We start from the raw sequence: 14095 nt of genomic DNA, 5'->3' as shown, positions 1-14095 counted from the left end.
GCAGCCGAGAGAAATGGATAGAAAGCTAGACAGTTCTCACGTGATAGAAATGCAAATACCTTGACGAATAAGTTACCAATGCCGCTTCTACGAAAAGAAGAGTCACGGGAAGAGTATGTAACCCGGATCATCTTGCCGTTGAGATAGGAGAAATTCAGCTCCTTCGTCGCCCTGTCAGCTGCCAAAGAAACGAAAGGGGAACTTAACCAGAGCAGAATGATAAGTAAACGATGTAAATTCTAAAATTCTTTGAAACCATTGATGGCAATACAGGTATCAATCTTCTGGTAGAGAGCCAAATTTCCGTCATTTCCATCAAAAGCCAACGAAATATCATTCAAAGGCACTCATTGTAAGACCAAAAAGTCGAACGGTAGCAGGCCACTTCCACTGTCACTAGCCTCAGGCTGCTGACCTACATTCCTCAGGACGTCCATGGCTTCCGCAACTTTGGCCGTCAAAGCTTCGGGAGATTCGAGCAGGTGCAACACTTCTGTCTGGTCCATCTCCAGAAGCATTCCTGTCACCTTCGCCGCATTGTCGCGCTCCAACTGGTCCACCAGCGGGTACAGATGCTCACCCAGCAGCTGCGGAAACAAAAAAAAAAAAACAAGAAAAACCCGGATGGCCGTCAGTGTCATCTATGGGTACGTTTTCCTCGAGCAAGCTGTGTGGGACTTACCGTTCTCTGTTGGGCAGGCGTTGCATTAGCGAGGGCAGATGCCAATGCCCCGGTTGACAGAGGCTGTGGGAAGGGCATTCCGGTCATATCATAGGCAACAGGAAGAATCCCTCCGGGAATGGGACCATCAGGCATGTTCCTGCCAGGAGGGTAACGATACCCGCGTCCCCTCGGGATCATCTGAGAATCGAGAAGGTATGCACAAAGGGCTTATATCTATAGTCTTTAACAGAAAGAGTCATCAAAGCACTAACGGGTGGGTTCTGGGCTCTGTGCATTGGTTGAAATGACAGGGATCCAAGAATCAGAACAGACCTGAGGCTGCATGAGAGGAATGGGTTGCTGAGACTGGCGCATGGGTCCACCACCCGAGCGTCTGCCACCTGGCCGCTGACCTGGCTGCATCATCGGGCCAAAATAGTTTGGTCTCATTCCAGGAACCAGCTGCGGCTGATACCCAAATCCCGGCTGTCACAGATGAATGGAAATGGGTTGTATTACAACTTCTATCCCGAGATATGTATATGGAGGTTTCACAAATCTTTAGAAAACGATGCTTATTCATGCTACCAAAACCGTATTCAAAACAGTAAAAGTATGCAATTATTAAGCCGAGTCCAAAGACCTGATCGAGTGAAAAAAACTCACAATCTAAGAAAAAATGGTGTACCTGGTGAGGGATCATTGGAGGACCTTGACCAAAGAACAGCTGCTGTCCAAGACCTGGAGCACCTGCAGGATAAATTGGCATACGGGGACCACCAACAGCCGGCAACAAAGCAGGTCTCATCTGAGAAAATTGTGCCTGCATATATTACAAAGACATGTCAAGAGATGATAAAAGTAAAGCCGAATATAGAACTGAAGTTATCTACTTAAGTCAATGATGCACCTGCAACTTAGCCCTTCTTTCTTCCTTTCTCTGAGCAAGAGCAACATATAGTGGTTTGCTCCCCACCATTTTACCATTCATCTCAGACAGCTGTAGAAGAAAACTCAAAAAAGAAAAAATCTGTTCAGAAAGAAAACTCAGATGCTTGAGTAGTTCAGGAAAATGTCTGAAACACAAGAGAACTATATTACAGCTCTGGAAGCTTCTCCAGCATCTGAGAAAGCAACAAATCCCGATCCTTTGCTAGTACCATTGGGGTCACGCATAACCTGTTTGAGGAAATGAAAGATAATTGAGATCGGATTCCAGATGGACAGTGTCCCTGTATGTAACCAGAAAAAACCCAGAAAACTGACCTTGCAGGATGTTATTATACCAAATCCAGAAAACAATTCACGCAACTTCTCATCAGTGATAGTGTCATCGAGATTCTTAACATACAAATTCAATCCTTCAACATTGTTCGCCGTTTCCCTCACGCCCTGTTCAAATCTTCCCCTCAGTTCAAGTTCCCTCTCAGATTTCTTCTGCGCTTTACCAACAAACCATTCCTTGTCCCCGAATTTCTTCCCCTTCAAGGCCTCAACAGACTGAGCTGCATCGTCAGGATTCTCAAAATTGACGAATCCAAAACATCTGGATTTTCCATCCCCATCCCTCATAACCACTGCACTTGTGATATTTCCGTATTGCCCAAAAATATTCTTTAAATCATCATCAGTTGTTGATTCTGACAGATTTTTTACGAAAACATTGTTGAACCTTATCTTATTTGCACCAGACTCTCTTTCCTCCTTCCGAAGAAAGGGTCCGACGAAAATCTGTTTGTCCTTGAGCAATGTGCCATTCAGCTTCTCGATGGCATTTTTAGCTGAATCCTCCTTTTCAAACTGCACAAAACCGTATCCTCTGGACTGACCCAAGTGATCAGTAGCAACCTTACAAGATACAATATTTCCAAACTCTGAGAATGTGTCATGCAGAGTTTTGTTGTCAATCGACTTGTCCAAATTCTTCCAGTGACAAAAGAAAAAGAAAAGAAAGCCACAAAAGTTAGACATGAAACAGCAGCCGAGAGAAATGGATAGAAAGCTAGACAGTTCTCACGTGATAGAAATGCAAATACCTTGACGAATAAGTTACCAATGCCGCTTCTACGAAAAGAAGAGTCACGGGAAGAGTATGTAACCCGGATCATCTTGCCGTTGAGATAGGAGAAATTCAGCTCCTTCGTCGCCCTGTCAGCTGCCAAAGAAACGAAAGGGGAACTTAACCAGAGCAGAATGATAAGTAAACGATGTAAATTCTAAAATTCTTTGAAACCATTGATGGCAATACAGGTATCAATCTTCTGGTAGAGAGCCAAATTTCCGTCATTTCCATCAAAAGCCAACGAAATATCATTCAAAGGCACTCATTGTAAGACCAAAAAGTCGAACGGTAGCAACAGACAGTAAATCAGTTCATCGCCGTAATGCCCTTCACTCAGATTCGCTTCGCATTGACGAAGAAATAATAAACCAGATCCGGAAATTGAAAACCCAGAAATAAAGCCATAGGATCGAAGTGTGTAAAGCGAAATCGATCTCACAGGAATCCATAAGTAAAAGGGCACAAACCATCATGGCTATTGCTGTAATTGACGTAACCATATCCAAGGGAATTCTGGGTTACGGCGTCTCGACAGACCCGAACTGACACGACCTGACCCACTTGGTTGAAATAATCATACAGCTGAGAGTCCGTCACGTTGAGCTCCAGATCTCCGACGTAGAGCGAACACAGAGTGCCGTGATTGACTCCGTCGCCGCCGGCCGCAGCCGTCGCAAGCATCCCGTCAGCCGCCGTGACCGGAGGGGGCGTTGCATGTGAAGGAACCTGAACCTGCGCCATCGTTGCAATCTCCGCGAAAACGAATGCGAAACGGAAACCAAACCTACCGAAACTAGCAAAATTGAAGATGGATTTTTTTGGGGTTTTTTCCGTCAAGCTCCTGTTTTTCGTTTTTTTCTTTTACTGGGATAGGAGGAAACAAGGATAGGACGACGGCGGAGATGGAGGCAGTACGGCGGCACAGCGCAGGGAGTGATGAAGAAAAGTTGGGAATATATAGGATTTGTGAGATGGTGGTGAAGATGATTAAGAACAATGTCTTCGGCAAAAACCCTAGGTGAAAAATACTTTTCTTTTAATCCATTTAAAAAAAAAGGGATTGCATGATGGATTTTCAGCCGTCCGATCTTCAACGTGTAACGTGGAGGCCATATGTGAGATTACAGTAAATTATTTTTGACCGGTTAGATTTAACCGTTGGAAATATCTTTTGTTAGCAAAACAAGTCACTTGCTAATTATTATTATTACAAATAAAATTCAACATATTCTTAAGCTAAATATAAATGGACCCAAATCATTTCCAATATTATTTGTTTTGCTATCGAAAAATCTAAATTAACCCCAACTCTTGTGAAAAGGTAGTTTTATTTGTGTGAAGTTCTCGATCGGTTGCAGCAGTATAAGGCATAAACAAGAAATCATATATATATATATATATATATATATATATATATATGTTGGATGTTCATATCCTTATTATACAAGCAGCGATGATGGCAATTTGTTTCTTTGCTTGCTTTTTTCTTTCCCTGCACAATGAAAACATTTTGAGAAACAAAAAGAAAACAGAGGCTCTACCTAAAACGTGAACAGAGCTTCGGCGGGCTTCTTGTGTTTAAGTAATGGTGGAGGAGATTCTTGGGTGGGACAGAGGAGGTTGAGACCGGAACTTGCCGAAGAGATGAGAAATGTCCTGTCTCCACGACCACGACGGATCGTTCAGCCCTCGTATCGAGTTGAGGCACACAAGAAGCGTCCCTCCTTCGTGCAGAAGCACCTATCTCAATACAAAAGAACATCCAAACCCGATATTATGAATCCTCCTCCTCTTCTTAACGAGGTGAATCCACGAGTAAAAGCTTAAACCGGGTATGGGCATCATACCGTTAACCACAGAGGAAGAAACCCTAATACCGATGGAAGGGCGGCCAAGAAAATCGAGGACAATGCAAGAGCCACGTTCTGCTTCACCTGCAAATGAAGTATGATGGTTTTAAACATGACAAATCCACATTATTTACATATAGTAGGAGACGCTTTTTATGGTTTCTTACCAGAAAAGTTGTTTGACGGGACTTGGCGACGCAGAAGGGAACGCCGGAGATATTGTCACGGAGCAGTAAGACATCGGCAACAGCTATGGCGGTGGCGCTTGCACGTTGAGCAAGAACAATCCCTACGGTTGCAGCTGCAAGTGCTGGAGCATCATTTATGCCTTCTCCTACCATAATCAGACCCCCTCCTGTCATCATAAAACCCCGCAAAATTTCCCCAAATCAGCATAATTGTTGTACCGTTTTTTTTCTAATTCGTGGTTAATTAATCTATTCATACGCAACAAGCCATTTTTCTCAATCTGTCACCTGCATCCCGTGAGATGTTCTTCACATGATTAAGCTTATCCTCTGGCTTCAGATTGCAGTAGACCTCGTTTATCCCTACCGAGTTTGCTACTCTCCAGGCACTCGACTGATGGTCACCAGTTAACATTATTACCTGGAGTTTGGCCCAGCTTTTCAGTTCTGCTATAACTGCTGAAGCCCCTGGACGAGGCTGGTCCTCGAGGTGAATCAATGTTACCTAGAAAGAAAGTTGCAACCTTTGTGATTAAAAAAACAAAACTTATTATGGACTACTAATCGGTTGTGAAGGTGAAAGTTACTGATTTCAATATGATCCAATTAAACAAAACCATGTTATCAATTATTTCCCAGAGACAAGCAAAGCAGAATACCTTTTGATCAACAGAAAGAGCAGCGTGGACCAAGTCCTTCCCATAGATAGAGGCTTTTACAGCATCCTTAATATTTTTAGATTCATCTTCAGAATTGCAGAGTGACGCGATGAATTCTACAGAACCAAGAGACGCTTTCCGCATTTTATCTTCTCCAGTTTCTGACTATAACAATGTAGCAAAGATTGTACGAGATACAGCATCAGATCTAGGTATCGCCAAAAATGTTAAAAAGAAAACCACACAATTTCAATAAGAACAGGAACTACATGGAAACTTTACTAGTGGTAGTGGGTTATAACACGATGTATACCTCAATGCCATTGACAGTAGCAGTAAGCCCTCTGCCAGGAAAATACTCGAAGCTTTCGACAGAAACTGAAGGGAGGTCCTTCCCCATACTGTGGTCCACAACAGCTCTGCAACAGCATCGGATCGGTCAGCATCAGTTGAAATTCTTGATGTGGTATTTTTCAATACGAAACAAGCCAAAGCATCATAAATGAATAAGAGGCTAGAACAACAGAGCCAGATCTTGGTTTGCTACATGCCATTCCCACTCATTGGCATATGGTAATGGATATGACCAAACATCTGTATCTATAATATATAATCTAACAATACAAATTTTTCAATCTAGAAAGAGAACCCAGACAGATATATAGTCTGATATAGACTAACAAACATAAATTAAATACGTATACCGCTTCTAACTTCTACTCATCTCGCAAATGCATTTTGCAATTTCAATGATAAACAGGACAAACCTCACAACTTGTATAGTTCTAGTGTGCAAGATAAAAGATTTCACACAAGGTAAATGATGTCTATCAAGTGATACCTTCCAATAGGATGTGTGGTGCCCTTCTCCATAGCAGCCGCTACTGCAAGAGCTTCTTTTTCACAATTTGGCGTGCAACACAGAGTTACACTTGCATTATTTCCTGCTTGATGCCCATAAATGGGTTCAATTGCTTTGAACATAAGGCCTCCAGTTGTTAAAGTCCCAGTTTTGTCAAAAGCAATAGTATGGCAAGAGGCAAGAGCGTCTAGTACCTGCCCACCCTTTAGCAATATTCCCTATAAAAGTAGACAGCTTTAGGGTCACAACACGAAAATAGATTTTAACAAAAAGATAACAATTACTGAATTACATAAAAAAACCTTCAGGTTTCAACTAGATTTCGGAAATTTGTATGTAGGCCAACCCAGGCATCGGAGATTTATGTACTGATACAGTAACGTTAAGCGGACAAAAAATGAATTAGTGATTATGGACCACTTAGTCATCCTGATGATCATAATGATCACTTGATGCACATGAGACTCTTTAAATCCAAAAACCTTGAGCCTCAGCTAGCTAGAATAAATACAAACCGGTGCTAGTAACTGCAACAGGAGACAACAATCACATGGATAATTTCAGTCAGTCATTTGTAATGGGGTTGGTACTTGGCTCCATACCTTTCTTGCACAGGAACTAATGGCAGTAGCATAAGCCAACGGAGCAACTGCCAAAGCGCATGGTGATGCAGCCACCATTAGTCCCAAAGCTCTGTAAACAGATCCTCTGCATGCTGTATCATTAATCAGAAAGTCAATTAAGTCAACAGTCGACATCAATACATAGCAATGATCACATCTGCATAGGCGGGTTATACCTTATTTGTGAACAAACAACACTGGGTACATGAAATAATATGCATAGTTATGTAACAGACAAAGTGCTCATTCTGTCACCTACCTGCAGTGCTGAGAAAGGGCCATTTGAACAAGAAAGGGCCAAGGAAGGCAATAGCAACTGACAAAACGACCACCACCTTGCTATAATGCTCGCCAAACTCATCCAGCCATCTCTGAAGTCTCGGTTTATTAGATTGTGCTTCCTCAGTTAGCTGCACAATTCTGTTAATTGTCGACTCATTCCACGCCTTTGTAGCCTGTCAAAAATCCAAGTGAAGAAAGACAGAACATTAAAGTTCTGAATTAGGCAAGCCAAACAAATAAGCATCTGGTCTCAAAATACCTTCACAATCATTCTTCCATCCAAATTTCTAGCGCCACCAGGCACTCTATCTCCAGCTTTCGCTTCCAATGGCTTAACTTCTCCGGTCAAGTGCTCAATTGTAATGGTAGCACTACCTTGATAAACTTCGCAATCTACAGGTACAATCTAAATACAAAGAAGTATAGAGTTATAAACATATATAGGGGCGGCAAAGAACGAATTTTCTGTACGGGATATGAACAGACAAGAATCACAGACCTCACCAGTTCCAACCAAAATGTAGGATCCAACTTCCACATCGTGCACAGGAACGCTTCTGTATGATAAATCAGAGACGTTGGGTACATCACCATCGTTCACATCGATCACCAAGGCAGAATCTGGATTACTCTCCTTCAACTCTTTAACATCCACCATTGATCGACTAGTGAAGAACTCCTCAGCTGCGGAAATTACACGATAAGCGCCATCTTAACCTCTCCCACTACACACAACATTACATGAAATCTTCTAGATTGTCAATTATCGAGTTCTCACCGATATGAGCAAGATTGAACATCGCCAGAAGCAATCCTCCTTCGAGGGCATTGCCCATAAACACAGATGCAAAGGCTGCTAATGCCATCAAGACGTGGATGTTCACTTTTCCTCCAGCTATATCCATAAGCGCATCGAGAGATGCTGAGACCTAATGCACATCCAGTTCGTCCAGTCTAAATATCTACTTGGATAAATCGTCATGACTATCTGAGACAATTCGAGTTTACAGAGGCTAGAATCCTTACTCCAACAAGAGGGAAACCGACCGCCATGAACGCGTTTTGCAGAGGCTTAACGTAGGGTTTAGGAATCAAGTAAGGGCAAGCGGCGGCGGCGAGGAACAACGCGGCGGAGGAGCAGCAAAGCTGGAGGTGCTCCCTGAGGAAATTGGCCAATCGAACCCATCCAACGGTTCTAGCAAAACCAGTCAGCGCCTTCTGAGGTCCGGTGAGCTCCGTCAGTGACGCACAACAGCCGTATTGGTGATGGTGGTGGTGATGGTGATGGTGGTGATCATCTTCATCATGATGCTGATGATGATGATGCTCATGGTGATGGTGGTCATCGGCCGTCAGATTCGCCCGGATACAAAGTGGCCGTCGGGGGAGACGGGAGGGGCCGGAGATACGGAGGGAGGAGAGAGGCTGACGAAGGACGGGAGGGATAGGAGGAGGGAAGAGCGAGTTGACTCGGGCGAGTCGGGGGGTGGTTCGAAGGCGGAAAGGGAAACGGGTGGAGGAGGGAGGGCGAAGAAGAGCTGCGGGTTCCATGGAGAAAGGGATTTGAGCCCAGACAACGTCTTCTTCATACCACCATCGAAGATCTCGTCAAGATGGAAGTTTCGAATTCTGCCCGATGGGAAGAATAAGAAGAATAATATAAAAGAGGGGATGATGTAACATCATCCACATAATGAACTCTTCTCCCTTGGGGCCTTTCTTCTTTCTTCATTTCCACCGAACATTTGATTTTGAAAGGGAAAAAAAAACAATACCGGGAATCCGAACCAAACCAATCATTGAATCCAAATCCAATATTAGATAACCAATTGAAATGTTACCAGAACGAACCCGAACAAATAAACCGAATTCATCCTTTTGTATATATTCCACGGTGTTTATATGATAAAACAATTTGCACTTCTCCTTATAGGTTCGGTTAATTTCTTTTTCTTTTTTTGGGTAACTTTAGATCGATATTCAGATCGGGAACAAGTCATGTTTAATTTCTGTATCTAACTTCAAACTCGAATTTGGACCGGACGGGACATACGATTTAAACATATTTTCGATTAATTTCGTATTTTCTTGTCATTTCCTTTACTTAGTTGTTGGAGGGAATCATTCTTGGTGATGCTCATGATGGGCAAAAGAGCATATGCAAATTCGATATAAAATTGTCAATTATATATCATTACATTATTTTTTTTGGCAAACGTATTGAACAACATGTCAAGAATCTTAAATATTGAAGCTATGGTTTCGACACTTAATCGTAGATCCAACACAAAAATTGAACCGGTATAATTTCTCATCAAACCTTAAACCCTAGAGAAACAGGAAAAAAGTGTTGTTTTTTTTATAATCGGGTGATTCCAATGTCAAAGGCCCAGACTAATCCCGACCCACGCGCACGACCCTACAACACACGTGGGATGTGAAATACCCGAATGTGGCAGGAGGGGAATCTCCATACTCTGGGTGTTGAATCCACGACCTCGTTTATAGGAAGGTCAAACCAACAGAGTTGGGGATTCCCTAGAAAAAAAAAATGTGTTGTTCCTCTGCTGTGTTCTACCATCTGGAGAGGTTTGAAGGACTAAGAAGCGGGAAAGCGTCCCAGAACCGAGACGACGACGGCGAAAGGTCGGATCCCATGAAGCCGCTCTCTTTGCCCGCGCCCGCAGCCAAGGCCTCAACGGCGGCGGCTTCACGGGCAGGAGGAGACAATACCGACGGCGGTCCGGTTAGCTTCTGAACCAGCTCCTTGAAGTCAACAGGTTCGACTCTGTAGATTCTAGGATGCGTCGGCGCCATAGATGGAGGCTTCTTCCACGGCTTTGTCGGTTGCTTTCTGGTCGAGTGAAGCGACTCGAGGTAATTCTGAGTCAACCTTTTCCTAATTTCTGTTTCTTGATTCCTAAGGTATCTCTGAGAGAAACATGGCAGCGGCGATGTGGCTTCCATTTGCCGGTTTTGGGATATGCTGTGTAAATCGTTTTTCTGACCACTGAAGTTGAACCAAAGTATCTGACAGTTTGCCTTGTCGTTCATACATATATATATATATATATATATATATGTGTGTGTGTGCGCGCGTGTATATGAAGCGTTTTCAACGTGGGTCAACAAGCTCCCAGTATTTGACCCTCTTTTCGGTTCAGTGGGTTGTTCCAGGGATCATGGGATTGAGTTTACAAACAAGCATGACTCATGAAGGGGTGGTTCAAAGTTGGCGGCCGTAATTGTTATTCACATTTCGTTTTCAATTTAAATAACTGTTAGGCCGAAAACGATAGAATATATATATATATATAATGGACGTCATATTGTGAGTTCAAAGGTTGGGCTTTCGGAGAAAAAAATCATTAGGGTTTGAATTTAATCGGCCCATGGACTAATAATACTCAGAAAAAGGCTCAAAACCGGGCCATATTGGAAATAAGCACACGTTTTTATTTTTTCCAAATTAAATGAAGGGAAATTGGAGAAAACTGTTGATTTATCTCTGCCCATTCAATAACACGAAAAGTCGAGTTCTTCTGTGTCCTCGGAAATAATTCGGAGTATATATCATATATAGTTTTGTTTGTATATAAGATGATCACATAAAGAAATTGCTAATATCTGATATTTTCTATAATCATACGAAACCAATATATACAAAAATATACATATCTGATCAGGGGTGGACCCATTTACATTTGAATGGGATCTTATACCCCATACAAAATTTTATTTTAGTTATATTTTTATAAAATTTTAATGAAAAATGTGACATGTCTCGATCAAAATTTGTTGTGTGCCCCTTCATTTTCTTTCCTTCTTTTTTTTTATAACTTTTTTCATTATTTGCCCCCACTAATTATTTCCTCTAAGTCCGCCACTATATCTGATCCTCTTCTTGTCGAAAAGACATGACGTAGCATAGCAACCGTACAAATATTAACTCCACTCTTAACTTACCTCTTATTATTAAACTATATATTGTCGGGCACGTTTAATTTACTCTTCTCCGTTCCACACAAAAACAATTATCACTCTTTTTTTTTTGGTGAAAAAAAAAGATTCACCACCGAGGACAACCGCCGGTTCACCGGAGAAGGAAGGAATGGCCACTTGCAGGTCCCGACCGTCGTGGGTCGGCGGACTCAGTGGCGGAGAGGTTTCCAACCTGGCTGGGTTCCGGATCAAACGGTCGGGTCATTGGGAATGTAGAAAAGGCTCGAGGAATAATAGTTACGGCGGATCGATTCTCCGGAGGACGCCGGAGCGGCGAGGCTTGGCCGATTCGGAGAGGAGGAGCGGTTGCAGAGCTGCGGCGGAGGAGGCGGAGGTCGTGGCGGTGCTAAGGGAGGCTCATCCGTACGTGAAGTTGCATAGAGGCTCCAAGTTTGTCGTTTTGTTGTCCACCGAGCTCCTTTCTACTGGTCCGACCCTCGACGATATTCTCAAGGTTAATCTCTTTATTTATTTTCCATTTTTTATTCTTCGTATTTATTAGTTGGTTGAATTATTTTTCTTTTCCCTTAAACCAAAAAAAAAAATTACTGTATTTTTCTTTTCCCACATCAATCGGTCAAAATCAAACATAGTATTAGATGAATGATTAATCCCAAGAGAGAAAACCACGTGGAAAACGTGAAGTGGTGAAAAAAGACCGAACCGGTTAACCATTATCCTCAAATCAAATGACCAAACCGGACAAATTTTACTCCTGAGTCGACGTTGCTGACGTGTTGTCTACACCTAAATGTCCCAGACTCCCAGAAAGGGACACCTTAGTAATCATCATAACATGTAATAATCACATCACGAAGGAAAATCTTTCCCAAGTTGCAGTCTTTGAGAATCCAACGCCACAATAAATACAAAAAACAATGTAAAAAAAAAGAAAAGAGTTGAAAAAAAATCATAAACAAAAAAGAAAATTACACTGCCCTCCTTCCTAAAGCCAGATCGCAGCCTTTCGCATCTGCATACCTTTCTTCCGCCGTCGCGTGAAGTTTTGCTCTGTGTTTGTTGTTAAAAATTCATTTGTATTGTCCTGTATTTGATGACTTTTACCGAGATTAGTTGAATTTCAAATCGCTTCGAGGAGCGATGGTGGTTTCTTCTTCCCGCTGCTACGTTCCTTTTCATGTTCATAAAAAAAGGAAGCATTTTCCTTCCCGGGATTTTTCCAATCCGACAAATAACGCAAACCCTAATTTTCAACTTGGGTTTCGCTGTCAATGGGCTAAGCCTCTCCGTCTTGCGGCGACACAATGCAACATGTTCGACTACTCAGAGGGTGCTGTCGGCGGTGGAGGCGGCGAAGTGGAGGCTGAACATCCGGTGGAGGACAAGCAGTTCGTGCGGTGGTTCAGAGAAGCCTGGCCCTATCTCTGGGCTTACCGTGGCGGCACCTTCGTCGTTATTATCTCCGGCGAGATCATCTCCGGCCCTTACTTTGACCCCATCTTGAAGGCACTTCTCTTCTTTTTCCCTTTTTAACGGTGTCTCGGTTCATGAGAAAATGCGCACACAAGGTGTTCGATTGTTTGTCTTGGTTAAAAAAAGTTTTGAATTTTTTATTGCTTACAACACCAAGTTGAAGATTTCAATTTGTGCATCTTGTTGGGTGGTCTCTGCCATGGTCTCTGATAAAATGTCTTCGCTTTATGCAATTGTCACTACGAAGTTCCAAATTATGGGTTTTGATCCTTGCTTTGAGATTTTCCTTCGATTTTAGCTTCTTTTAGTTTTGGTTTTTCCTCTTGGAATAAAGAGGGAATTTGATTGGATTCCGTGCAGGACATTGCTTTTCTTCATCATCTGGGCATAAGGTTTGTTCTGGTTCCTGGGAGTCAAGTGCAAATTGACCAGCTTTTGACTGAGAGAGGTGAGGATACAGTAAAGCCCTACCCTTTTGGTTATTTATAATTGCCCCTCTAGTTATCCAGTTGTGTTAGAGAGGCTTTCTCATCTCATCATACCTAATATAGCCTATAAGCCCGTTGGTCGTCAAGTACTGTGATCACTAGTAAACAAGGGCGATTCATCACCCATTTCGTGAAATACTACTTTGTAAGATTTTGAGGATGGATGAGCTTGTACAAATGAGGTTAGAGGTGTGTTATTGCAGGACACGAGCCCGCATATGTAGGTCGATACAGAGTAACAGACTCAGCATCTCTACAGGCTGCCAAAGAAGCTGCTGGAGCAATATCTGTGATGATTGAGGCCAAACTATCTCCTGGCCCCTCCATTTGCAATATCCGCCGACATGGTGATAATAGTCGTCTGCATGAAATTGGTGTCAGGGTTGATAGTGGTAACTTCTTTGCGGCAAAGGTGAGTTGCTTAATTTCCTGATTTGTACAGACTGGTTTGTTTATCCGTTCAATCTGATGAATTGTCATGGCAGAGAAGAGGCATTGTTGACGGTGTTGATTTTGGAGCGACTGGTGAGGTGAAGAAGATAGATGTTGATCGGATCTGTGAGAGGCTGGATGGTGGTTCTGTAGTTTTGTTAAGGAACTTGGGCCACTCTAGCTCCGGGGAAGTCTTGAATTGCAAGTATGCTTTACTTCTGGGTAATTCTTAACTGTATAAAGACGAGCTTACTCGATATTTAACACAGGCTGTATTACTTCTGCAGCACCTATGAGGTTGCTACAGCGTGTGCTTTAGCTATCGGAGCAGATAAGCTTATTTGCATCATGGATGGTCCCATTCTAGATGAGAATGGACATCTTATTCGTTTCTTGACCCTTCAGGAGGCGGATATGTTGGTCAGAAAACGGGCACAGCAAAGCGAGATAGCTGCCAATTATGTGAAGGCAGTTGGGGATGGTAGTATAATTTATCCTGAACCTGTTAGTCCTGGTAGTACAATTCCTTCCCCTCACAATGGAAGAGCG

At 42.7% G+C, this 14095-nt stretch overlaps 4 protein-coding genes across 6 annotated transcripts in view; 1 reads left to right on the top strand and 3 right to left on the bottom strand.

Annotated features, from left to right (window-relative positions):
* Positions 1-365: 365 nt before the first annotated feature.
* On the bottom strand, positions 366-3699 carry LOC104804545 (polyadenylate-binding protein 4-like; the record flags this gene model as incomplete). The annotated part of the gene is made up of 9 exons (XM_010528857.2): positions 3194-3699; positions 2701-2819; positions 1931-2587; positions 1766-1843; positions 1575-1664; positions 1353-1487; positions 998-1150; positions 683-862; positions 366-587 (listed from the first exon to the last, which is right to left on the bottom strand). Coding segments are annotated over exons 1-9 (1908 nt in total), but the record flags the coding sequence as incomplete, so codon positions are not given.
* Positions 3700-4096: 397 nt separating this feature from the next.
* On the bottom strand, positions 4097-8885 carry LOC104804212 (probable cadmium/zinc-transporting ATPase HMA1, chloroplastic). Of its 2 annotated transcripts, XM_010528417.2 has the most exons (13): positions 8217-8885; positions 7969-8119; positions 7690-7874; positions 7450-7596; positions 7168-7363; positions 6888-7000; positions 6265-6503; positions 5737-5842; positions 5424-5588; positions 5053-5269; positions 4744-4931; positions 4574-4660; positions 4097-4466 (listed from the first exon to the last, which is right to left on the bottom strand). In XM_010528417.2, the coding sequence occupies exons 1-13, from the start codon at positions 8739-8741 to the stop codon at positions 4305-4307; spliced, it is 2481 nt and encodes an 826-aa protein (XP_010526719.1). In that variant the 5' UTR covers positions 8742-8885; the 3' UTR covers positions 4097-4304. The 2 variants fall into 2 exon arrangements, with proteins under 2 accessions (XP_010526719.1, XP_010526721.1); XM_010528419.1 differs by lacking the exons at positions 7969-8119; positions 8217-8885 and having other exon boundaries at positions 7695-7874.
* A 528-nt stretch (positions 8886-9413) lies between these two features.
* Positions 9414-10211, bottom strand: LOC104804211 (VQ motif-containing protein 29-like). Its single transcript, XM_010528416.1, has one exon. The coding sequence runs from the start codon at positions 10155-10157 to the stop codon at positions 9765-9767; it is 393 nt and encodes a 130-aa protein (XP_010526718.1). The 5' UTR covers positions 10158-10211; the 3' UTR covers positions 9414-9764.
* A 1006-nt stretch (positions 10212-11217) lies between these two features.
* LOC104804210 (probable amino-acid acetyltransferase NAGS2, chloroplastic) overlaps positions 11218-14095 on the top strand; it is a 4395-nt gene continuing 1517 nt past the window's right edge. The window contains exons 1-5 of one of the 2 annotated variants that reach the window (XM_010528415.2): positions 11218-11646; positions 12987-13074; positions 13318-13526; positions 13600-13751; positions 13834-14089. In XM_010528415.2, coding sequence (XP_010526717.1) covers positions 11302-11646; positions 12987-13074; positions 13318-13526; positions 13600-13751; positions 13834-14089 — 1050 coding nt within the window. In that variant the 5' untranslated portion in view covers positions 11218-11301. Of the gene's footprint in view, positions 11647-12067; positions 12660-12986; positions 13075-13317; positions 13527-13599; positions 13752-13833; positions 14090-14095 lie in introns of those variants that run through there. The other variant, XM_010528414.2, reaches the window with a different exon arrangement.

The sequence above is a fragment of the Tarenaya hassleriana genome, unplaced genomic scaffold (assembly GCF_000463585.1).
Source record: "Tarenaya hassleriana unplaced genomic scaffold, ASM46358v1 Cleome9, whole genome shotgun sequence".
Classification (NCBI taxonomy): Eukaryota; Viridiplantae; Streptophyta; class Magnoliopsida; order Brassicales; family Cleomaceae; genus Tarenaya; species Tarenaya hassleriana.
Note: the sequence above shows the minus strand (reverse complement) of the source record. Positions and strands in the feature narration are given on the sequence as shown.